The sequence below is a fragment of the Berghia stephanieae genome, chromosome 2, assembly GCF_034508935.2.
Source record: "Berghia stephanieae isolate SIO BIC M18660-M18661 chromosome 2, UCSD_Bste_1.3, whole genome shotgun sequence".
Taxonomy (NCBI): Eukaryota; Metazoa; Mollusca; class Gastropoda; order Nudibranchia; family Aeolidiidae; genus Berghia; species Berghia stephanieae.
Genome location: NC_088361.1, coordinates 57,673,089 through 57,698,513, shown reverse-complemented (window position 1 = coordinate 57,698,513; position 25,425 = coordinate 57,673,089). Strand labels below are relative to the sequence as shown.

The window sequence follows — 25,425 nt, the reverse complement described above, 5'->3', positions numbered from 1 at the left end:
TAATTTAAGTAGGTGTTTTCTCTAGAAAAAGGGGGTTAAATTTCCTGTTTTTGTTTTAATAAAAGAAAAAGACAGCACTAATAATTATATCAATGTCTTCAATGCAATTCTGTTACAAGTTATCAATACTATGAAGCAGAAGGAAAACCACAGGGGGATCGGAGGCTAGGTTCAACACAAATCTAGCAGCAATAAAAACCAATAAAAAGGCATTTGGAATTAAATACTATCATGAATCTTTATTTTCAGAATGATTAGGATTGGATAATATCTCAGTGTCTCCCTTGTGCCATTTCAACTGTGGCTTAGGTTTAGAAATGGCACCAGTTGCTTTTATTTTTGATGAAGAAGATGAATGTAATGGCAATGATAATGATGATGAAAGAGATGAGGATGGTGGTGGTGACACAACATTGTTATTATCACATTGGAAGTTTTCCGATAAATCTTGGGAAGTTGAGATACTATTTTTTACACAGTTGTGAGATGCATGATTAGTTTTCGACATTAAATCATCAGAGGTATGGTCTAATGGAAATGTTTGTAACTGGTTAAATCTCTGCCTTGCTTGATTCCATCTTTTTGCCTTGCTGGAATCGTGTACATGATCTAATGATACAGACTGTCCCTCTACAGATCCAAGTCCACTGCTCTGATTAACTCGCAATCCAACATTTAACTGTAAGGAATTAAAAATCAATCATTTTTATTCAAAAAAGATTTTGTCATTGCATACTTTTTGAACTGAAGAATCCATGCTTCCAAAAGTAACTTAACTTCGGTAGTCCCTCCTCCCATGGGAGATCCATTGATTTCAAAATTACAGCAACATATTTGCAACTTATATATTATATTGAAAGGTGTCTGTTTTCTTTTTCTTTGGATGGGACAGGGCAAGAACAGGATTGAAGACAACCCTTAACAATTGACTGGATATTGAATCAAAATAACATATTACGCAAAAAACTTTTTTCTTAAATAAAAATGTCACTAATGTTAGTAGGCTGAGAACAAAGATAAAAATCAGAATCAGAAAAAGCGAATTCGTCTCAGTCATTACTAAATATTCTAGCAAGCTTTAAAACTAAAAATGCATTAAAACCACCCTTATGAATAGACATTAATCTTCATGTTTTCAACTTCAGCAGTTTGACTGGTGAACATTTTACCATTGGCTGCTCATGCAGGCCATACAAAATTTAGACATATATAAACAGAGTAACAAACATCTTCTGATAAAGAACACAGAGTTAGATATCATGATTTTTTCCAAATCATAATGCTAAGCCTTACAAAATAAAATCATCAAAAGGAGAATGTTAAGAGTTTTTATGACAGTTATGATATGACAGGTGATAGTGGTGTTCAATTGTCATCATTCGACAATTGTTAACCTTTCCCAGTGATTGCAAAAGAATGAAGCTATTGCAAATCGCCCCAGACCTGGTCAGCCGAGAGCTACCATCCCTGATCATGATCATCACAATCTTACTTCAAAGCCAGCAAACTTGTTTTTTAACTGCAGTATGGTCCGAAGACACAACAGAATTATCCTGAGGAACAGTCCTTCAAATGACTATCTGGTGACAAGTGTATGTGGCTGCATTAAGAAATAAATGTCCTTTGACAGGGTTCATCATCATCCAGTACCAAAAAGTCAACAGACTGGATTGGACTTGACTTCACATTAATTAGACACAACGCAATTGGAGATCTTTTGTCATTTCTGATAAAAGTTGCTACAAGGTTTCATTTGCTGATCTAATTTGATGCACATGAAGAAAGACATGATGAAGTTTGTGATTCAACAAGGCAGATACAGTGCAGGTAGTGCACACATATGGGGTGCATTTTCGTATGCTTTTCACACACAACATCAGGTCTTTCTGAGATATTTATGGCTGAAGTTTACATTGATGAGGTACTAAGAGAGCTGGTTGTACCTTTTTTTCTCCAGAGAATGCTGAAATGTCTCCTCTAATTTCCATTCATATAAACTTTGTAAGGTGAAATGAATAATACTGACCGGCTCATTTATTCCAGTATTGGCTTTGCCTAGACCCTGACCTTCTTTCCATCCCATCCTGGCTAAAAGCTGATGACCTTTATTAGACGATGCAATTGGCCTGTGGACAAAAAAAGTCACCAGTTCATTAAGAAATCATTTTTTCTTCTTCATCAAAATTTATACTGTCGAACTACCAGCAAAGTCAAGAAGATTTCCAAATCAGAGGTGATGATTAGTTAGATTAGTCAATTGCAGTAATTCCTTCACAAAAATGTGTAAATCCTATGAAACTAATTTCCTACACAACAACTGATCAGACTGTGAAATAATATTAGTACTAAAGACTCACTACCTCAAAACAAAACAAACAAAAAAAAAGAAAAAAAAAAGGACATTGAGCAAAATGAAACACGAACCTGTCATAACATTTATACTAACTTGTATGTCATCCAGAGCTGACAAATTATAAGGAAAACAAAACTCTAATTTTTTAATCTTTGGTAAAATACATTCTATAACATAACTGTCAACTTTGACAAAAACAGAAAACAAAAACTTGATACTTTCAATTCAGAGAACAATTCTTGACATACTCTACCAAACGAAAATGCCATACAAATCTTACTACAAAAATTTAGCAAATCGCTAGTCTCCATTCAAATATGGGAGGCAAGTTGGACTACCTAAGGCAAAAACAAGAAAGTCTTGTCACCAAATCAATGTAATTTCACTCAAGTGACAAAAAAAAAAAAATATTAACGACAAAGCCTACTTATCGACCTCAACTATGCTATGAAAAACTTCAAGCTAACACACAGCTTCAATCCAAATCTGGCCTGAATATTTCCACAGTCAAAGCACAAGATGGAAGTCATTGGACTGTCATTTAAAATTTTTTAAAAAGCTGTAGGCGGATAGTTCTAGGTAATTGAGTCAAATAATATAATTAATTCTTTATAAATCGGCAGATTTAAATATTTTTAAAAAAATGTTTAATCATACAACATTAATATATTTTTTTTGTTAAAAATAAAAAATAACTTAAAATATCTTGCTTTCAATGACTTAAGAGATTTTTGCATATAACTGCAATTTAAAAATTATAGGTAGTTTTTCATTTTTCAACCATCCCATGATCTGATGATCGTTGGGGGGATACACGGGATGCACCACTTTCCATCTTACTTCTCTATTGTGGGTCTTCTCCAAGAGTGTATACAGCACCCGCAGGAGTTTTCAATAACTTTTCATCTCAAAAGCAGAGATTTGGCGCTCTAATACCGCAAATAATGTCCATGACTTGCAGTCGTTTAGCAAGATGGAAAGTACCAGTGATTTGTAGTTAATTTTTATTTCCAAATTGATTGGACTTTTCCATAGTTTTGTCAGTCTCGTTAGTGTTGCTGTTGACATTCCTATTCTTGCCTTAATCTCAATTGTAGTGGTAATTTTACAAATATTAAATAATAGTTGAATCAAACAGTTTAACTTGATTTCATACAAAAATCCTCTGTGACACTTTTGTATTATAATAGACATATTAAAATATTTTGAAACAGATAACAGACTTGTTAATGAACGTTTTAATGATTGAAAATCTCATAAAACGTAGATTGCTGCTCACAGAAAGTGACGCCTCCATTATTTCTGTATTATCAAATAATAATGAGGTCATGCTAAACAATTTTTTATTTCAGAATATTTCAAATATGCTAAAGAAGAAAATATAGTTCTTAGAAAGTCCAAAGTTTATATTCAATAAGATTGCAATTCAGATTAAATATTAGAAAAAAAAAAAAAAAAAGATACCCATTCAGTTTTGGTCACATCAGTACCCTTAATGCCAAGTTTACATCAATACCATACACAAAATTACAGGGTTACATTCCAAGGTAGCCATATTACAGCACAAATATTTGAAACAATTGCATACCGGTGAACTGAAGCTGGTATAACATCAGGTATAATACTGTCATTATCACTTCCTATGAATTTACGCCTCAGATGGGCTTTATCAGCATAATCTGGGTTACTTATAACAGCTCCAACATTTTCAAAGGCGCAATTCTGAAAAACAAAATGGCAGAATGACAAATATTAAAACTGTACAGACTCTACTACAAATAAGGATAACCAGTTTTAACATTTCATCAATAGATCCATTCCAGTGGTTTAGATAGGACTAACTGTTAAAGTACTATGCCATTTAATGTAAACGGCTAAAAAATATATTATTCAATGTGCCAATCAGTAGTTTTAGGACGCACTGAAATCTTGGCATTATCTGCTTGAGGCATATTTTCATGGCAAATACATATCCACCTGACGACTTAAAATAATGCATAATTTTTTAAGAGCCAAAGTTTGTCCATGCTTTTTCAGCATCAAATGGACAGTGGAATTTGTTTATTCCTCTTTAGATAGGCAGCTGCTCTATCACAAAAAGTTTTCTACCTGTTGAAATCAAACTCGCAACACAATTACTGTTAGGTGGACAAAAGGACATCATGATAATTATTTTTTCGAATGTTTTTTTCTCAAAAATAAGATCGACATGTATGTGTGTATTATGTGTGTGTGTGTGTGTGAGAGAGAGGGAGAAAAGAGAGAGAGAGAGAGAGAGAGAGAGAGAGAGAGAGAGAGAGAGAGAGAGAGAGAGAGAGAGAAAGAGAGAGAGAGCGAGAGAGAGAGAGAGAGAGAGAGTGAGTAAGTTGAGTGCTTTACCAATTGAGCTATCTAGACCTTTGAAAGAATTTACAATGCAATGTGGAAAAAAATGGGCCTGAAGTACAAATCTCATAAATATGACATGTAATAGTAAAAGAGGCTGACTTTACTTTTTCTTTGCAATCATTAATATCATTGTTTATGAAGAAAACAAACTAATTATATTGCACCTGTAATCCATATTTTTTCTTTATTTTCTTCAACTCTTTCTTTCGATGCTGCATTCTCTCTTCCTTACTCATCACAACATGAGCTAGAATTGAAAACAGAAAAATAAGAAAACAGAATTTTAATGTATACAACTCATTAGACTAATTACCAATTCTTCCATTTAATGATGTAAGTCAAATCAAGTAGTTGCAATCTGTCATGGTCTGAGGTCTGTTGGGTTATTCCTTTTTAAAAATCTTATCGCATTTTAAAATTGTTTTGGTAAGAACACTCAAACCATCACTTTTCTTTAATTAGTTGACAATGCATCCTTTTCTTCTGTAACATTGATAAGGCAGGAGACCTATCATTTGGCGTCCTGCCCTTTACTTTCATTATGGATCAAAGATTTTTTTTTTGCCATTGTGGAATTTTATTTGATATTCCTCAGTGAGGTCCCAAGACTGGGATATAAATAGACCAAAGTTACAGGATACATTGAAGCTTCATTTGATACCTGCTCATTTAATCACCTGTATCACTTGGAATAGTTTTGTCTTGTAATCTCTGACAACATGAGAATTTCACTCCATCATCGTCTGCTCACCAGGTGAATGGTGCATCATTATTTCAATGTTACATGAGACAAGCATACTGCCGTTGTTTATAAAACACAGTATATTCAATGTTAACCAAATAGCACATACTGTGTTCTTTAACAAAACGACAGCATAGCTGTCCGTTCAATGAACAGTGACTCATTCAATGAACGGGATGATAAGCCGATCAATCCCTAATTTATTATTCAAATGTTGAACAAAATTTGAACTCATTTTCTATTGTTTTAATAAACAATACATTTTTAACTCCACAGAGCTTTTTATTTGGGCACAGAGAGATATATTCTACATTTAAAATCTTATATATTTTGCTCACTTATCGTAGAATTATTTTCCAATGGAAAATGGTTCATATAAATTTTAAGATATTGATTGTATTCAAAATAATGAGAGGAACTGCTAACTGGTTTCGATTCAATGCAAGTACTCTCACTTCATTGTCATACTCGCTAACCGGGGGGTTGACACGCAACCCATGTACTAAAAACGATGGAATCTATTTTTGATGGGACTTGACGAAACAAATTCGATTTTTCTATAAAATCATCGCGATGTTTAATAAATATCTTAATACATATAACCATCTTCATGTCAATTGTAAACACTACACAAAATTTGCTACCTTTGATCCAGTTGTCGGAGCTTTAGGGTTACAAAAAAGCCAATTTACCAAATATATAATGAGATATTTATTTCTCCAAATGTGTTATAGAGACACTTTTAAAAAAAAAGAATTGGTTAATTTCTTTTCAACATTGCACCAAAGCTAGAATAATATCATGTGAAAAGAGATTTTCTTTTTCTGTATTCTACCAGCATTGATGTCCGTTCAATGAATATGATAAGTCACTCAATTAAAAATGTATGATTCAATTGTTTAATAAAATTGAAATCAATTTCTATTGTCTTAATAGACAATACATTTTTTGACATAAGAGAACTGGTATTGGTTCAGAGCAAGTTGTCCCACCTCACTGACCAGAAGGTTGACACACACCAATGTGCTAAAAATGATGGCACCTGTTTTCGACGGAATTTGATGAAAAAAAATTGATTTTTCGATAAAATCATCGTGATGTCTAATCAGTCTCATAGTAAACACAAACCACCTTCATATCAATTGTAAACACCATGCTAAATTGGGAGACAATTGGTCCAGTGCCAAATAGATAATAAGATTATCATTATTTATAATTAGATAATGTTAAAATATATTAGTAAGATTTATCAATGACACTTTTAGTCAATCAATTAGTCACTTGACCACTTGTCTTATTGGTCAGTGTATCTAACACTGGTCACAATTGGAAACCTCCTCTTTCCACATATTTCTGCAAACTCAAATGTTGATGTAAGGTCATATGATTGTGCTAGAAATATGAAAGAATGATTATTATCTTTACTTCCCTGGACTCTTAATTATATTTTGATAATTATCTATCTGCCCTTTTTCATCAGAAAAGCTCTTAGTACTATCGGTTTTGGGAATGCATGAAATAGATTCACCAAGACTTGCCTGTCATCTGTCTTTAAATTGTTAAACACTTGTCCTATTCTACCATAGAACCTAGGTATAATTGATTAATATGGCCCTGTGGTTCTTGGGGTCTTTACAAAATTACAATTCAAAATATTATATACGAGGAGTTGGATTGTGGCAATTACTTACTGTTTTTCACAGGATTTAGGGCCTTTAACTTTGCCTGTATCAGTCCTGGCTCACATTCTTCACAAGTCTCATGCCCTTTATGGATGTGTAAAAGCAACTTTGAGCTATTCCCAAGCTCTAACACATCTTCATGTGATAGAGGCTGTGCACTGTTTACCAACTGAATGGGAAAGAAAATTAATATAATTTAGTAATAGTCTACAAATATTCTACTCTGATGAAGTGAGACATAGGACAACAACAAAAATTTTCGAACAAGTCGGGACCAGGCCTATTTGTTCAAGATTTTTGGGTTTTCGTGTTGAGTATTTTACAAAGGATATGAGGAAGAATATGGGAGAGGTAAATGTGGGTGGTCTTGATAAAAGTCACATTATAATGATTACTCCCCTTATTGTGAACTCGGTCAAGAGTCGAGTGTGAGACACTTTAATTTCCTTTAAGCGGTCATCTTTTACACAACTATGAACAGAGTTTTCACTGGTGTTGCGTTTAGTGCATCTTGTCTTATGATTCCCACTGCGTGTGCTTAACATGACAACAACAAAAAAAGCCAGCATATTACATTGTGGATTACACACTCAGCACGCGACGTCATTACCTATGAATCCTGTACCTAAAATCACAATCACTCCTCACTTTACACCCTCATGATCTTCTATCTCACCCATAGCAAGCTAAAGAGAGAGGGCATTGCTCTCACACAGTATCATATGATGATAATGCTCTCATCCCATCTTCCCGACCCTTAATCATTTGTATCATATTTATACGTAACTGTTACCGCCTAAGGCAGTCACTGCCTTGCTAGTCTCCCTTCCCAATGGTACTGGTCAGTTTGCTATGGTACTGGTACACAATAGAGTGTGAGGTAACATCGTCTAATACAAGAAGTCGGTGGAGTGATTGGTGGTGTGCGTAAGACCCTGGTCAAACATGCTTCGTGATTCCCCCTCAGTTCAGTGCGCACACACACATAACACATTAACTGCCAATTAGCACTATGGGGAGAGTGATGGCATTCGTCGTTTCCGTTCAACACAAACAATTCGAAAAAAAATTTTTTAAATTCAACGGATGCACAAGGGAATGTCCAGTTTGTTTGAGATTTCAGTGTTGGCCTCAGAAAGTGTTCGAGATATTTGTGTTGCCAATACTAATAAGAGAGAGGGATTAGAAAGGGTAATTGTACCGAGTTTGAGATTTCTGTGATTTCAAGATTTGTATGTTCAAGATTTCCGGGCTCGAGTGTAGATAAAACAATATTTAAATATAAGAAATAATTTTTAAAAAAAAATATATATAAAAATTATAAAAACAAAAACATGAAATAATAGTGCTCAACTTTCACTTCCTGATGAGAGCGAATGCTCGAAGTTGGTCAAAATTATACTTGAAATATTATATTTATATATTTATATATATATATATATATATATATATATATATATATATATATATATAATATATATATATATATATATATATATATATATATATATATATATATATATAAATCCAAAAAAATCTTCAACCTTCTACAAAAATGCTTCCGATAAGACCATGTTTTGTACCCCATAATGAACAAAACTACGATCAAGATAGGATACTCCTGCATGCCAAAAATCCAAAATATCATATCATCTCAAAACAAATGAAAACTATCCCAATCAGTACAACCTAACAACAATCTTCAGAAAAAAATGCAATTGCAGAACCCAGACAATGACAATTGCTTAAAAACAAAACATTGTTTACCAAGCTATAGTTACACACTCAGACACACAAAACCAAGAGAATTACATAGGTTTCACAGAAGGGTAAAACCAGATATAATCTACACAAATCGTCAATCAAAAACATAAACAAAGACACTACCATAATGAGTGAATATATCTGGAACCTAAAAGAAAGCTACATACAACACATAATATTAGATGGAAAATTATCTCAAGAGCACAGTGATACTCAACATCTACCCAATTATGCAATCTGTGCTAAAAAGAGAAATTTTATATTATCACCCAACCAAACATGGCTTCACTGAACAAAAGAAATGAACTCACATCCGCATGCAGACACAGAAATAAGCACCTACTTTGCAATTACATACCACCATGATAATCTCAACACCAAAACATCACAGGAAGTACGAAACAAGATACAATTATAAATAATAGTAACAACAATAATGATTTCACTCCCCAAAGATTGCCAAAAGCAAAAAGCATGAAACAGACATGTAGGAATGAATACTAATTGAAATATTTTGTATATATATATAAGCTTTATCACGAGTGTTATTATATAACCTGCTCTACCTTCTTGCCATTCACACTCGTTCCATTCTGACTGCCAAGATCTGCAACTTTGTAGCAGGAATTATCATAATCATACTCAATGCTGGCATGATTCTGAAAGTCAAACATTTAAAACATTTAAACAGTGTACATTACAGAGCTGAAAAAAGTGTAGAACTAGAATTAAAATCAAGATTTGCAATTGAAGAAACAAAACAAATGATGTAAATTGCAAATATGGTCGGTCAGCTATCAGAGGTGATAAATAATTGAAATAAAAATGGCTTAATATAGTGCTTTCCAGAAGAGAAACAACTGTTGAATCTGATCTCTGGGAGATTTTAAAAAACTACAGATTGAGCTTATTAGACGTTAAATTTTCAAAATTTCAAGAAATGTCAATGTCAATGAGTCCAGGTAATTCAATTAATGATAAAGTTGGAGAGTTTCCAACTAATAACTTGACATATGTTCATTTGTTAATGGCAAAGCTTTCTTTAATGAACAAGGAATACATTCTTAGTCATCTGTAATATTTAGATGAGGCTGAGAAAAATCATAGAATAAACATGGGATATCTTAACATTATTATCATCATCATCATCAAAATATGTGTAGCACGTTTATAAGGTAAGTATAACATTTACTAAGCAAATATATGACAAATAAAAAAGACAGATTCAATATGAAATATGAAATAATACGGCTTGCAAGGAGCATTCCACCTGTGTCAGTGTGTCCCTTCAACTTCAACCTGTATGTTCGTTTTTTTTGTTTTTTTTTTTGCTTTCCAGCTAACGGCTACTAAAGCAAGATACAATGATCACCATTGCACAAAATGTTTAACCAAATGTTTTAAGTCTCCAAAGTCAAGCTAAGGGACCATACCAAACCCTCTTGTTTGCCTGCTAATTTGTAACTTAAATTTCATTCAAATTAAAGACAAAAAGATATAATAATGAATGAATGAATGAATAAATAAAAATAAATAAATAAATAAAAAAATAAATAGAACAAAAAATAAAGAAATTAATGAAAATTAAGAAAATGATATAAAAGAATAATCTAATTTTGACAATGTCTACAAATTATTTCATTTTTGTTTATCTAAGTAATCTATTTTACCTTGCTCACACAAATATCAGGAATTTCTACACTATGTTTCTGTGTTGTATCACGACCAATGGTACCTCCAGCGCATGTAACAATGAACAAGGTACCAGCACACAATTTCTCACTTTCTTGTACTATCACTCGAATACAAGGGGGATAGTTATCTGCCATGGCTTCAAAAGTAAAAAAATAAAATGCAGTTTAATTTAAAAGAAGTAAAGTTTTATTTATTCCTATGACCTAAGTGAGTAAATGAGAAAAATGGTCGATAATAATAAAAATAATTATAAAATCAAAAAGCATATTTCTGTGGTGCATTTCCACCTAATATTAAGGGGCGGTTTGGATATTTTCTTTAAAAAAAAGATTTAATTACTCATATTGGGTGGATTTAATCAACCTGTATCGTCATAATAGGATAAAAAACACCATTTTTGGTTGAAAAAAAAAAATCGTTTTGCATCCTGATTCGGGATCTGGCATAAAAAAGTATAACAACCTTGTGGCAAATCAAATGTTCCACAAAGACTAATGAAGGACTAACCTCCATATCCTCCCCTTTTATCAACATTGTAGCATTTTGTGTCACCATTGAGAGATTTAGCTTATGGGATTTGTATTACAACATTACAAAGTTGTGAATCAAAATGTTATAAAAATTGAAGTTAAAAATTTATAATTTGGATTATAAATAAAAATACACTACCCTATCAAAAAAAAAAATCTCTCAAAGGTGACATAATAAATAATTGGGATAACAGTGGAAATTTCATGAAATAGATTCTGGGAAATGTTTGACACAGTATCCCATACCCCTATAAAATGACATATTGAGAAAATAGCAAAATAGCTTTCCGTTTTTACACTTTTCTTACTACCTAAACCCTGTTCAACCGTGTTTTTGGTGCCTTTATAGTATATTTTTGAGAAATTGCACTTCAATAACATTATTTCTAAGACAATAACATATAATTTTCCATCAAAATCTCAAAATCAATTTTTTGAAGGATTTTCCTTATAATTACCCCAAACTCTTAAACGTTTATAATGCTCCATGTTTTATTCAATCAGGAAATATAGATTACACTTCCACTTCACAAGTTACTTGTCAGGTCCATTTTTGTTCCAACATCCTTACAATAACTCCCCTTTCCTTCTCAAATAAACTTAAAATTAAAGCAATTCAACTCTGAGATCCAAGAGCCAAGCTTGACAATCTAATGACCAAATTATTTAACCCTTTGATATCGTCCAAGTTTATTTAACTACTTGTGACATAATCACAACAAATGACTGTCTTAATATTGAGCTTTTATATAGCGCAATATCCACTAAACATGCTCAAAGCGCTTTAAAACCAACAGCAACAAGAAACATATAGAATGAGACATGATGCCTGTTAGGCGATATTACAATTTTTTTCCGACATAGACAACGCTGTTCACCTGAGTACGGTGAGAGAATGTGATTAAAGAGCCTTTTCCAAGGGCTCAACTATGCGCAGAGTGAGGCTCAAACCCAGGACCTTCCGATCCAAAAGCGAGTGTCATACCACTAGACCACATAGCCGCACTGTCTTAGGGAGAGTAGGTAGAGGTAATCTATTTTAACATCCCCTTGCAGAAAGCTTGCACACGCCAAAAGAAACCCATTTCACTCTTTCTTGCAATATGACAAATTTCTTCTTATTTCAAATGTCAGCCAGTCAAAATTCATTTGTTTCCCTTTGATATTATATTTTGCTTCTAAATGTGTTTGAAAATCCAAAATCGAAACATGCAATAAACAGTGGTAATGTGGTTGTTTTAAAATCAATACAAATTGACCAAATCATGTGAAATTTATGATAAATGTCCATTCATTCATCTTAAACTCAAATAAAACTTAAATATGAGCCCATTATTGAAAAGGGCTAATAATGTTATATTGGGATAACCCCCCCCCCCCCCCCCCCAAAAAAAAAACAAAAAAAACAACAACAAAAAACAAACAAAGTAAAAAGCGATGAATTTGTCAAAAAAACCAAAAAACATCCAATACGACAGGTTAAAATGCACACCCTCTTCATATGGCTTTGGCTCTGATGTATACACCTCAACTGTATCAGATGATCCAAAAGTTGTTTCTTCTCCAATCATTTCCACATCTGATGAGCTGCTAGAAATGATTTCTCCTGACTCGGGATCAGACTTAAGTTCTGATTCATCTGTTGCCAAACTTTCTGACGATTCATCAGCTGAAGCAGGTTGTTCTTGACAATCTTTTTTTTTAATTCGAACTTTTTGTCGTAAATTATAACTGGAATAATTTTCCAAAGTTCCCTCATCGTCACTTTTGTTTTTTCCACGAGGCCGTTTATTTTTCCTTCTTTTTTTCTTATATTTCCTTCCCGAGGCTTTCTTTGTCTTCAAGCTCCTCAAGGTTTTTGCATATGAAGATTTGTTTAAAGACGAAATCAAGTGCTTGGTTTTCCTTGTGTTCTGAAAAAGAAAAGAAATGAGAGCTTCACTTGAAATGGAACGCAAAGAAGCACTGTAGTTTAATTTGTGAATTACCTAAAGCATTGTCTCTGCAAGTCCTGGCATCTATTTCCAAAGCATTTAGTTGAGATGTTAAACTTTGAACATCGTAAATGATTGGCTGAAAATACAGGGAAGAGAATTAAAATTAAATCAAATAGAGGAACAAATGAAGATATGAAAAATGATTGATTAAAGATAAAAGATTTATGAAAACGTAACACTTAAATATAAAGTTAAAACACAATATTGTTGTCTATATCTTAGTACCAAGAATTTCTACCAACTTGCAAGGCTAGTTGTAATCATAAGTTGTCTTCATTTTTGTTGTTGTTGTTGTTGCTTAAGAAAGAAACACAATCAGAATGTCATTAAGCATATAACTGTTTAAGAAACTTAAAAAAGAAACACAATCAGAATGTCATTAAGCATATAACTGTTTAAGAAACTTAAGAAAGAAACACAATCAGAATGTCATTAAGCATATAACTGTTTAAGAAACTTAAGAAAGAAACACAATCAGAATGTCATTAAGCATATAACTGTTTAAGAAACTTAAGAAAGAAACACAATCAGAATATCGTTTAGCATATAACTTGTATATGTCATCAATGCTCACAGAAAACCATCAGTCAAACCCTAAACAATTCTGAGCATCTATCAAAAAACGTGACCAATTGGGTGTGGCACAAGAAAAGATAATATACTACACAGTGACTCAAAGACCAAAGCTAACATTTTGAATAAACAATTTGCCTCTGTATTTACACAAGAGAACAATAACTTGCCTAAGCTCAAAGGAAGTATTCATGCCCCATTACCTCAATCAAATAGATATCAATGAAGTAGGAGTGCTTGAACCACTCTTTAACTTTAACATCAACCCACACAAAGCAATGGGGCCTGATATCTCAGGAAGATTCTTCAAAGAACTTGCTCATGAAATTGCACCAATACTTACAGTTATTTTTCGTGCTTTACTTACTCAGGGAAGGATTCCATATCAACAGAAAGAGGCATTTGTTGCACCTTTATACAAGAAAGGGGATAAATCAAAAGCTATCGCCCTGTGTCTCGTACCTGCATATGCAGCAAACCAATGGAGCATATTTTACATAGGCACGTCATTACCCACCTTGAAACTAACAACTTACTGTCTCATTAGAAAGAACTGCTCATGTGAGACACAGCTCATAAATGCTCTTCAAGACTTATCAAACAGCTTGAATAAGGGCAAACAAATTGATTGCATTCTCTTAGACTTTTCAAAGGCATTTGACAAAGTTCCCCACGAGAGCCTACTCAACACATGCTATTATTACAGTTTTCCAGGGAACATTCTCTATTTGATTTCCAGTTTTCTATGAGATTGGTCTCAAAAAGTTATCCTTAATGGCCAGGCTTTTGATATAGAGCATGTGACATCTGGCATTCCCCAGGGAATAGTTATGGGGCCTCTACTGTTTTTTAATGTACATCAACGACCTTCCTACCATGGTAACCTCAAAAGCTAGATTGTTCGCTGATGACTGTTTAGAACAATCGATAATATATCAGATGCAATCCAATACCAGTGAGATCTGAATAATCTTCAACATTGCGAAAAGAGGTGGCTTATGGACTTTAATCTAGCAAAGTGTAAAGAACTGAGAATATCCAACAAATGTAATCCACTGATATCTGATTACAGCATTCATGATTCAAAACTTGCTACAGTTAAATCTTCAAAATGCCTCGGTCTAACAATAACATCAAATCTCTCTTGGAATGAACATGTTGATAACATCTCTAAAAAGGCAAACAACATCAATGCTCTCATAAGAAGGAACCAAGGCAATTGTTCGCAAAAAAATAAAAATAAAAGAAACCCGTTACAAAATGCGAACACAACCAATCGTTGAATATGTCTCGGTAGTTTGGGACCCTGTAAAAGACAGAAATAAGAAAAAAATTGAAATGGGACAGAAGAAGGAAGGTCATTGGTGATTACAGATAACCATAAGCGTAACAGGCATTGTTAAGAACTTGGGGAGGACAACACTCGAGAAAAGAAGAAAAAGAGCGAAAGTAACAAATGTTTCATAAGATGAGCAAAGGTCTGGTAGAAGTTGAAACTAAGAAACTCCAACCAAGACCAACAATTTCAAGAACAAGGGCTCACCACCAACGATACCTAATACCAAGTTCGAAATTACAAAGTCATATGCAATCCTTTATACTCATCAACAATTCGACTTTGGAATAACCTCACTGAAGGCACAGTGGATGCACATGATTTGGATCATGTTATAAGAATACTACAATATACAACTATGTCATGTTAAATATTGCTTGTGTAAAACTTGTGACATAACACCAAAGGTGGACTGCAAGTAAATGAAAAAGAAAAAGAACCAGCTGTGTAGTTAATTTTTTGTACTCCAAAAATGGCTTGCATTTTCTAATAGATTAAATGAATAAATAAATTAACAAATAATGAAATAAAAAGTGACTTAAATACGGAAACTGAAAGGAACAAAAGGATTGGTATATAAACCAATTAACTTTAAGCAATTTTATTTAATTTCAATGATCAAATGCCAACCTGAGAAGTTATATTTTGTGTAATATCCATGTCGACTTGAGAATGGACTTCATATTCCCCACTAATTTCGTTGTATTGGTAATAAGTACATGTCGTGTAGTCATAAAACAATCCTGAAGTCTGGAATACAAAAAAAAAAAAAAGTTCCCATAACAAGTGACAATCATCTTCAATTGGTTGCCTGCTTTTGACAAAGCATGACGCAAATCATGCAATGTGTTGTAAACTCCGGCACATCAAATTTGAGAGAGTTTTCAAATTTGGTCTTATTACACTACAGTTTCTTGTAAGCTTGAAAACTAGTTCAGAAATGAAATGTGCTCTAGGGGAAATGGTCCACAAATCGAGTTATTGGTATTGAGAGAAAGAGAGAGTAGACAATTTTACACATTTTGCCAATTTATCAGTCCATCTGTCAAACTCAAACAAAATCATAACATAAAATATCATAGTTTTGTATATTATATTACTACAGTGCAACCTCTAGATAACGACAACCCCTGGTTAGTGACATTGACCTCTGGTCCAGAATTTTTTGCTATATATTATTAGTAATAAAAAACCCCAAATAGCGACATACATTTCAGTAAAACCCCTGTTTAGTGACATCGTTATAGCAACAAACTGCAGTTGAAACCGATACTTGATACCTGACCATCGTCATCTCGTACGCTTAAACAATAAAAAACACTTTTCCCCCTCCCAGTGAGATCGCTTTGTTAACGACCAATCAGAACAGGTGTTTACGACACTCCGTGGATTCAGCACCAGTTCATATGGAACCACAGCAAAAGAAGATTATCAGTGAATGGAACTCTCAAGGGTCCATTAACCTTCCCTGTTAATTACCTATCAGAAGTCAGTGGAGGTTAACTGATATCAGGCAATGCTGTGTTCAATGGGTGCATTTATGGATATCTATGGTCTTATATTATAATACAAGTTGGAATAGCAGGGAAAAAAATGACAACCTCTTCCACTTTGTTTCATTTTACAAATCAATCATTGTTTTTCAAAACATCAGTCCAAATTGATATTATCGAGGATAATACTTTGTTTGTTTTTTTAATACTGTAAGATGTAAATCTAACAATTTGCAGAGCTTGTAAATTGTGGAGCACTTAAATAAAAATGTTGATTTTTTAAAACTCACCACCATCATCGCATGTACTTTAATTAATATGTATTAAAAGTAGATGTGAGCATTTGTGTTCTTGTGCGATATTATCATTTTGGCACTTGATTTTCTTGATTTATTCCTAAATTTGTTAAATAGCATTGGAGCACTGTTTACAATCAAAACAAGGACAATACACATTGGAGAGTGAAAGCGTAACTGGTATGCCTTTTGTAAGCAGGAGAAATACAACGTTAGGACGTGTCTTCTCTCAGGCACTGCATTGCATGTATTCACGGGTCTCACCACGCACCCTTTTTCTGCCATTTTGAAAACCATGGAATACCGACATAATTTCCCGGTCCATTCTTAATAGTAGAGATATAACGTACTTTAAGGTATGTAAAGTTTTAATGAATTGTCCTTTCCTGAAAACGATTTTAAAGACATACCTTATATTCAAGAGATATAAAATTAACTTTTAGTAAAAAGCATGGGTGCCAGCAGGAAGAAGTGCTGAAACCTGAAACTAAAATCTCGACACTTTGCCAAACCTGAAAATGTTCCTACTGAAAATGCAGCCTAAACTTTACTCTTATTTCATCACCGTTTTTATACCATTATTAAATGATTACACAACAAACAAATTGATGCAATGAGGAAATTAATTTGATTTTAAAGCCAACTTATAATTCACTGAAAAGGTGGCTGAAACATGTTTTCGAATTTTTACAGATGCTATTAGGTTATTTTACTAAAAACACTGAAACTTCGAGATATATCCAAAACAGGAATTCCGGCATGAACCGGAAAACTGGCACCCATGGTAAAAAGGCCTGAAAGTATTTGTTTTTACTTGTTTTATATTTGTTACTGTAGCCCAGTGGTTATGGATCTTACAATAAGACTCAAGCATCTTTAATAAATTAAAATTGTAAAACACAGTAAAAACGAAGGTAAAAAGAGTCGTGCACCCCTTATAATTGTAAAAAATCAATATTATCTCTCTATAACCAGATGACGTTTATAAAGAACATGAAGATTAATAGAAGAATGGTTGAGAGAATATATGGTAGAAAGAGAGGGATAGAGCTAGAAAGAAAGAATGAGAGAGAGAGAGAGAGAGAGAGAGAGAGAGAGAGAGAGAGAGAGAGAGAGAGAGAGAGAGAGAGAGAGAGAGAGAGAGAGAGAAAGAGAGAGAGAGAGAGAGAGAGAGGGGAGGGAGTTTAATTGATGGGATTTTTGCTTTTTTTCTAATCAGAAGTTATAATAGTTTTCTTTTAACGCTCCTATAACTGTACTACCACGCTGACCTACTTACAAATAAATAAAGACTCATTTACCCCTTCCCCCATTCTCCTCCTTTTCGACCACCAATGAGGTTTGGCACTAGTTTGTCGAGGTTGACGCCCTAAAAATGGGAGTGTCACGAAAATTCATGCAACTGAGCACAGGTGTCAAAATATGACACAAGACATGATGGTGATTTTTTTCACGGATCCACCACTTGACCTGAGCTGTTATCAGAGGAAAATGTTTGACAGGGCAAAATCAGCAGAAAATTTAAGAGAAAATCCCAAAATCCCAGAATTCTGTAGAAGATTATCATCACTGCTAAATGTAATTAAACTATTATCAGTTGCTTCCCTTAGTAATTTCTCTTGCAATAAATCATGTATCATGTACTAAGTCAAGCATGAGTGGAAGAGAAGATGTGCATAGTGTTATTATTGATATAGGTGCAAAAGCTTATAATGGTGCATATTACATCTTTTTTTTTTTTTTTCTAAATACCTCAAAAAAAAGAAAACTTTGTTATATTCATGTTTTGTGTGAAAATAGATTGTTAAAAGGAACAAATACAGAGAATAATGAGGGAAATGAAATGAACTTTAGAAATAGTTTGTTAAAGATGAGGCATCATAAAATAAGAGTTATTTATATTATGCCAGTTGGAGTGTAAATGTTTAAACCAATTTTCAATAAACAAGCCTAGTTTAAAAGCTAATTATGTCTAGTTTAAAAGTTAATTATTTACTCGTCCATATTTTGTATTGGACAAAACAATTGACTATGAAATGCGTTATAGTAATTGCATTTTATAGGTTTTTTCCACTTAATTCATAATCACCCCCAAATATCTTTTAATTTACACCAGAGTAAAACTTACAGGATCCCAGTAGTAGCCAGTAGATGGATGATAGTAGAAGCCACTGGATGAGTCATACACATACTCGTTATCTACTAAGTCTGTGTCTTTGCCATTGATCAATAATCCAGAATCAGTAATGGTATTGGCATTTTCAGGTTGTGATTCTATACAATTCAATTCAGCTTCTGCTGTTGCACGAACAACTTCACTTATAGACAGAGCTATGTCCTAGAATGAAAAGGTATGCACCAAAAAATTAATAATCAATGAAAAGAGCACAAATAAGAAACAAGTTAAATAAATCTAGTGACTCATCTATCCTTATCTTACTGAGGACATCTCACTTCAGCTCTGATGTGTTAATGACCTGATTAATTTTTTTTTTTTTAATGGTGTTTATTTAGAGCTTTCTATAAAATATCAATGATCTAATTTCAAAATATTATTTTTAGAGAATTAGGATTCCCTTCCCTTTAGCATAACCTGGTGAAAAAAAATTATGCCCTTGGCTCTCAGTCATGTAGTGTTTAAAACGAAATTTCAGTAAACTTGTGAGTCTATTTTTGAATTTTAGATTCTGTGGTCACCAAACAAAACTGCTTTTTGTTCCTGCTTTATTCTTGTGCCGAAGCTTTCAAATATGTGTGATGCATGCAGATAAGATAAAGAACTTTTACGTTTTCAATTTAAATCCAATTAAATATTCCGTGGCTAAAAACTTAGAGCTCTTAAAAGTTTAGTTAATATATTACAACCAGAATTGAAGGATGATTATAAAACTAATGTTTGATAATTGCGAACAAATAAAACACTACTACTGTACTAACTGTATATTATAATTTGAATATTTCTTATTTGTAAGAAAATAAGACTCAAGAATTCAAGCCATCTTTCGGCATAGTAAGCAACAGCTGTAACACACCACTTGTAAAAATTAAATAATTCAAAGCAAAAGCATTCCAAATAAAATTTAAATGGTTCAAACGAAAATTAATTTCTGAATCCTTTTATAAAGAATATGGTGTTTATTTAGATGTTCCTATTTATTGCAGTTGAAATGAAAGGATGATTATTATTTGTGATGACGTTAATATCCTTTTTGAATTAACAACCTTGTGCATTGATGACATGGGCAATGCATGATTATTTTGAGCAAATCATGAAATTATTCGTCATCACTTGAGGAATTTTGTTCTATAGAGTTCTGAAAAACTTGTATATTGGATTCTACACAAAGTGTTTGATGAGCTGTCGTGCCTTTAGAAATTCACATCATCATCTTCACTGGTATAGTTATAGTGAGCACAAACTGACATACCTTCACAACATTGCCAAATGCAGACACCAACTTAAAATTTGGCTTAAAGGAAGTTCAGACACTTTTGGAGGAATTTCCGCATACAAAAAAAAAAAAAAAAAAGAAAAAAAAAAGGAATTTGGATGGTATTTAGCTTTGTGTTTCTATTTCATATAGTTCTAAATCAATAACTGATTAGAACTATACTAAAAGCAAACACAGTGCCAAATACCATCAAAAAGTTCCTTTATTTCAAATGAAGTAAAGTTCCAAAATCTAATGCTGGCAGTTTGTAGTAGTGGTAATAGTGATGATGAAGTGGTGGTGGTGGTTGTAGTAGTATTGGTAATGACGACGATGTGGTGGTGGTGGTTGTAGTAGTAGTGGTAGTGATGATGTGGTGGTGGTTGCTGTAGTAGTAGTGGTAGTGATGATGTGGTCGGGGTGGTTGCAGTAGTAGTGGTAATGTGATGATGAGGTGGTAATGGTAATTGTAGTAGTAGTGGTAGTGATGATGATGTGGTTGTGGTGGTTGCAGTATTAGTGGTAGAGATGGTGGTGGTTGTATTTGTTGTGGTAGCAATGATGATGTGGTGGTGGTGGTTGTAGTAGTAGTGGTAGTGATGATGATGTGGTGGAGGTGGTTGCAGTAGCAGTGGTAGTGATGCTGATGTGGTGGTGGTGGCTGTAGTAGTAGTGGTAGTGATGATGTAGCGGTGGTGGTTGCAATAGTAGTGGTCGTGATGATGTGGTTATGGTGGTTGTAGTAGTGGTGGTAGTAATGATGATGATGTGATAGTGGTTGTTGCAGCAGCAGTGGTAGTGATGATGATGTGGTGTTGCTGGTTACAGTAGTATTGGTAGTGATGATGATGAGTTAGAGGTTGTTTTGGAGGGGTACAATACGACCTAACCGGAATTTTTTTGGTCCAGACTGGAATTATTTCTGATGAAACCGGAGTTTTGGCATCACTGCAAATGAAGTTAATGAAAGTAAGAATACAAAAACTTGCTCTTTGTGTCTTTACAGTTTTGACTACAGCATGAATTGATCAAAAATCACAGCTAGACCGTTCAAATATCCATGTTGATTATATGCCAACCAAATGGATTAAAGCAAGTTAGTTCAAAATGTTTTAATTTTTCTTGCTTGGTTCTACAGTTTCAGAACAAACAAAAAAGAAACAAATATATATATATATATATATATATATATATATATATATATATATATATATATATATATATATATATATATATATATATATATATATATATATATATATAAATATATTCATACTTGCGAGCAAAATAAAGTATACACATTTAAAATCGTCGTTACTTTTTTATCCGTTGACGTAGGCTAATGATATTCCACTGAGTTGTTTACCATTAGCCTCTCTGTGTACCGATAGTTGATGTTTTTGTTTATGACCTGAAATTGCTCCCCACGTCGCGCACGTGCTAAAATGACCTTTTAGCCCCTTACTCTGGACAGGAAGTGTGTAGATTAATTATTTTGCCATCCGTGTCTTCTTTAATTATTTTCAAGGCAGAAAAACACAAATGCAAAATACCATCCATTAATCTACGCGATGTCACAACTTAGTTAAGAACAACATGCACGTCCGATTGGTCATCTTCAAGCTGGACAGTCTGTGACCATTATCGCAAGAATGCTTAATATCACACAGAGAACTGTATATTCGTTAGTGGATCGATTTGAAATTACACAAACGGTATATATATATAAATATAGATATATATTTATTTTTTTTTTATGGGTGGTGAATTGTTGTTGAAGCTCTGTAAAATAGATGTTTTAAAATAGATGAAATGTTGTGGTTGGAACAATTTCATTGGTGAGTGAGAATAATTCAATTTCATATATTTTAAACTGAAACTAATTTAAAAACAAGAATTTAGCATAATGAGACACCCCCCCCCCCCCTCCAAAACCTGTAAGTGGCAAGTCCAGTAAATATGAGTCTATCCTTACATTTTCTAATGACAAACTCCAATCTGGCATAGGTTTACTTCCAAACTCTGAAAATAAAAGACAAATACACGCATACATATGTATTATATCATAAGTATAAATTTTAAAATACATAAATTAAATAATGATGTTTGAGTTATAAGCCTTCCTGTCAATTTCTACTTCTGTTGCATGCCTACCAGAAACTGCAGGTGACAAATCAAATTTCTAAAAATGGTAACTGGTTGTAACCTAATTGTGATAAAAAATACACCTATTACGTGGCCATAGTAATAAACAAAAATGAATATAACAGCTTTTAAAAAAAGGAAGAAGTACCAAACATGGAACGTTTCGGACTCAAAACCCTTCTTCAGCCAACAAAAAATTATTTTTAAAAAATCATAAATACACTACTAAAAAAACAGATCACGACTAAAATTTTTGTACATCCTCATTGTACCCGAGAGGACATACAAAATATTTAGTAATTGATCTGTTTTTAAAAAAATGTAATGTATTTATCACGACGTGGCATTTTCCCCTTTGAGCGGTATTTCAGAGCTATGGCAATCGAGCCCATTAGTCATTAGTGAGCCCACTCCATGGGTGGAACAGGTAGGGGAAAATTCCCAAATCCCGGAATTCCACAGATCCGCGGAAGATTATCATCACTAGTTTATGCAACGTGATGGCAATTCTGCATGTTTGGGACTATATACAGCGACCCACAACTTCCTGGCTGGCGGGCTTTAAACCCCGGAAGTTTATCCCCGGAGATTTTACCGTCTACCTTTGCCAGGGTGTAGGGGCTTAACTGACCTAGTCACAAACCAACTTGGAGAGGGGAGTCCAGGAGTTAGTAGTGTGCTATTCAACCCTGGCTCCCAGAGGGGGGAGCCTAGTGGTCCCTCAAAACATAGACAGAAGTGTCTGACCACAGGGTGAGCACCTCTTAGGAGGAGAACAATAAACCACCTCCAAACCTTAAGGGAAGGGAGGAGCAGTATAGCAACCACCCTTGTCTGGTCGGAACAATTGCTGGGTCACTCTGTAAAGGAGTAGGAGTACCGCGATGGTGGGACCACCTCGGCACCATAATGAGGATCATTCCTGGGCACCTCTATTCTTTTGGATCATGACTGCCCATGGCAGAGAATCATCATCATTATTTGCTTTCAGTTAAGAGAACAATAAATAGTTAAGCATGGGGTGTTCCTCAATGCGTGTCTTTACCATGGACATCCACATTATTATATCCATATTATGGGGGTGGGGGGGTGGGGGAGGTAGTCATTAGTCCACAAGGGGGGGGGGGGGTCTAATAATGGTCAAAATGTGTCCACATGATTTGTGAACAGCCCCTTGTCTGAAAGGGGATTCGAACCCACTTTCACATGAGAATACTGCAACCTGAATGTAGAGTCTTTTAAAATTGTATAAACCGCTGGTCCTTCCTGACTGGTTAATACGGGTAAAGTATAAAAACAAAAGCCAAACATGCAAAGTGTTATACCTTGAGAGGTGTCGACTTCAAGCAGGAACTAAATATACTTACAGTGTGTATGATAAACAAGATCTATATTATGTCTCTGTTTGAAACAAAAATTTCAAGACATACAACCTGGCCACTGATGATAGAAAATGGGCTGTACTGTAAACATAACTTGTGCAAAAACACAAATATGTAATAAAAATGACAGTGCCATAGAAATCACTTAAGAGAATTGTCTTTACATTGTTTGTTAACTTTAGCTCTAGAAATAAATATGTTAAATGATAATGATTTTGCTTTCATTTACCACCTCTTAGACCTGCACATCAAAATATCGGGAGAAATATGTGAAGTTTTGCAGATACTACAAAAAGACATGTTTATAACTAAGCGGATAACTGTGAACAGAACAGCATTAACACGGTAAAATAGCCATGAGAAACATCTTTACGGGATTGTAAAAATAGCTCTGACAACCATCTTTACGTAGGTGGTCGTGATTCCATCCTGTAGACAGGTGCCGATTAGCCATTGGAAAAATGAATCGCGAGTTTGGGTTAAAATTTGAATAACACACTTTCACATGATCACTGTTGCATTATTTTTCACAGTATCTGAACGGTTCTGGTATCATTTTAAAGAGCAGAGATCAAGCTTTATTTTAATGTGATAGAAATCAATGTTGGCACATCATGTCAAAAATTATAATTTGATAAAAATTACGTCATTTTAAAACTTTTCAAAATTGAGATAGCAAAAAAATGCATCTAAATAATTCAGTTATCTATAAGTATAGAAGCTATGTCTATGTCAAATGTCATCAATATTGTAGGCAGTGCAGTATGTTTAATTTTGGCCACAAGTGATCAACCCTCTTTTCTCTGTACTAAAGTCCCGTTTCAACCAGTGGTCACCTTATCGAGAGGCTGTCCAGTGGGAGAATCTCAGTTACAGATTTTGAGCTTTTTGCAATTGTAAATTTTGAGTCATTCATAACGTTTGAACCGTTTATCCTAGATCTAAAAGTAAGGTATCATATTAAATGGTTTTTAAAGTTAAAGACACATCTGTCCATGTAAAAAATAATTATTAATTTTTATTTTTGAAAAAAATATCAAACTCTACCTACTTTACGATTGTACATAGCCACTGCGTTATAACTCTGTTAACTTTACACCTTAACTTAACATAACAATAACACACCTGTTTCTTCCCCAACTTCAATGGCACATCTTACGTCTTCTTTGTCGTTACAACGGTCATTGCTTAGTCTCTTAACTTCCTCTAAAAGTAGTCTGTTATTTTCTTTCAAATTGTGTATCTCTGTTTGAAGTCTGGTGTAGTCGTCTGTTTTCTTTTGAATGATTTCATCTTTCTTGGACAAAATTGCAATCAGGGTCGGTTTATCATACTCATCGTAAGGAGGCTTGTAGCACGTAACATCTGAAAGGCTTCCAAGATGAGTTTCATCCATTGTATTTTCCATATTAAGATATTGAAACAACTTGATATAAACTTGTCTCTAACCTAACCAACAGTTTTAGTTTCAGCTTCAGACTTCAGTTGTTTAGGGACATCACATTTCAGTCTAACCAGTCATTATCATACGTATCATCAGCATCGACTACTTAAAGTTTTGATCGATACATTAAAGAAATGAGTAAATTGTAATCATCGAAAAATCTCTGGTTGTAAT

The 25,425-nt window shown here is 33.8% G+C and overlaps 1 protein-coding gene across 2 annotated transcripts; it reads right to left on the bottom strand.

Annotated features, from left to right (window-relative positions):
• Window positions 1–212: 212 nt before the first annotated feature.
• LOC144965211 (uncharacterized) lies at window positions 213–25,355 on the bottom strand. Of its 2 annotated transcripts, none has more exons than XM_078900307.1 (12): window positions 24,933–25,355; window positions 22,256–22,302; window positions 18,978–19,187; window positions 15,691–15,810; window positions 13,143–13,227; window positions 10,600–10,760; window positions 9,496–9,588; window positions 7,175–7,334; window positions 4,906–4,988; window positions 3,942–4,075; window positions 2,027–2,126; window positions 213–679 (listed from the first exon to the last, which is right to left on the bottom strand). In XM_078900307.1, the coding sequence occupies exons 1-12, from the start codon at window positions 25,213–25,215 to the stop codon at window positions 230–232; spliced, it is 1,926 nt and encodes a 641-aa protein (XP_078756433.1). In that variant the 5' UTR covers window positions 25,216–25,355; the 3' UTR covers window positions 213–229. The 2 variants fall into 2 exon arrangements, with proteins under 2 accessions (XP_078756433.1, XP_078756432.1); XM_078900306.1 differs by lacking the exon at window positions 13,143–13,227 and adding an exon at window positions 12,647–13,067.
• Between the last annotated feature and the right edge of the window lie 70 nt (window positions 25,356–25,425).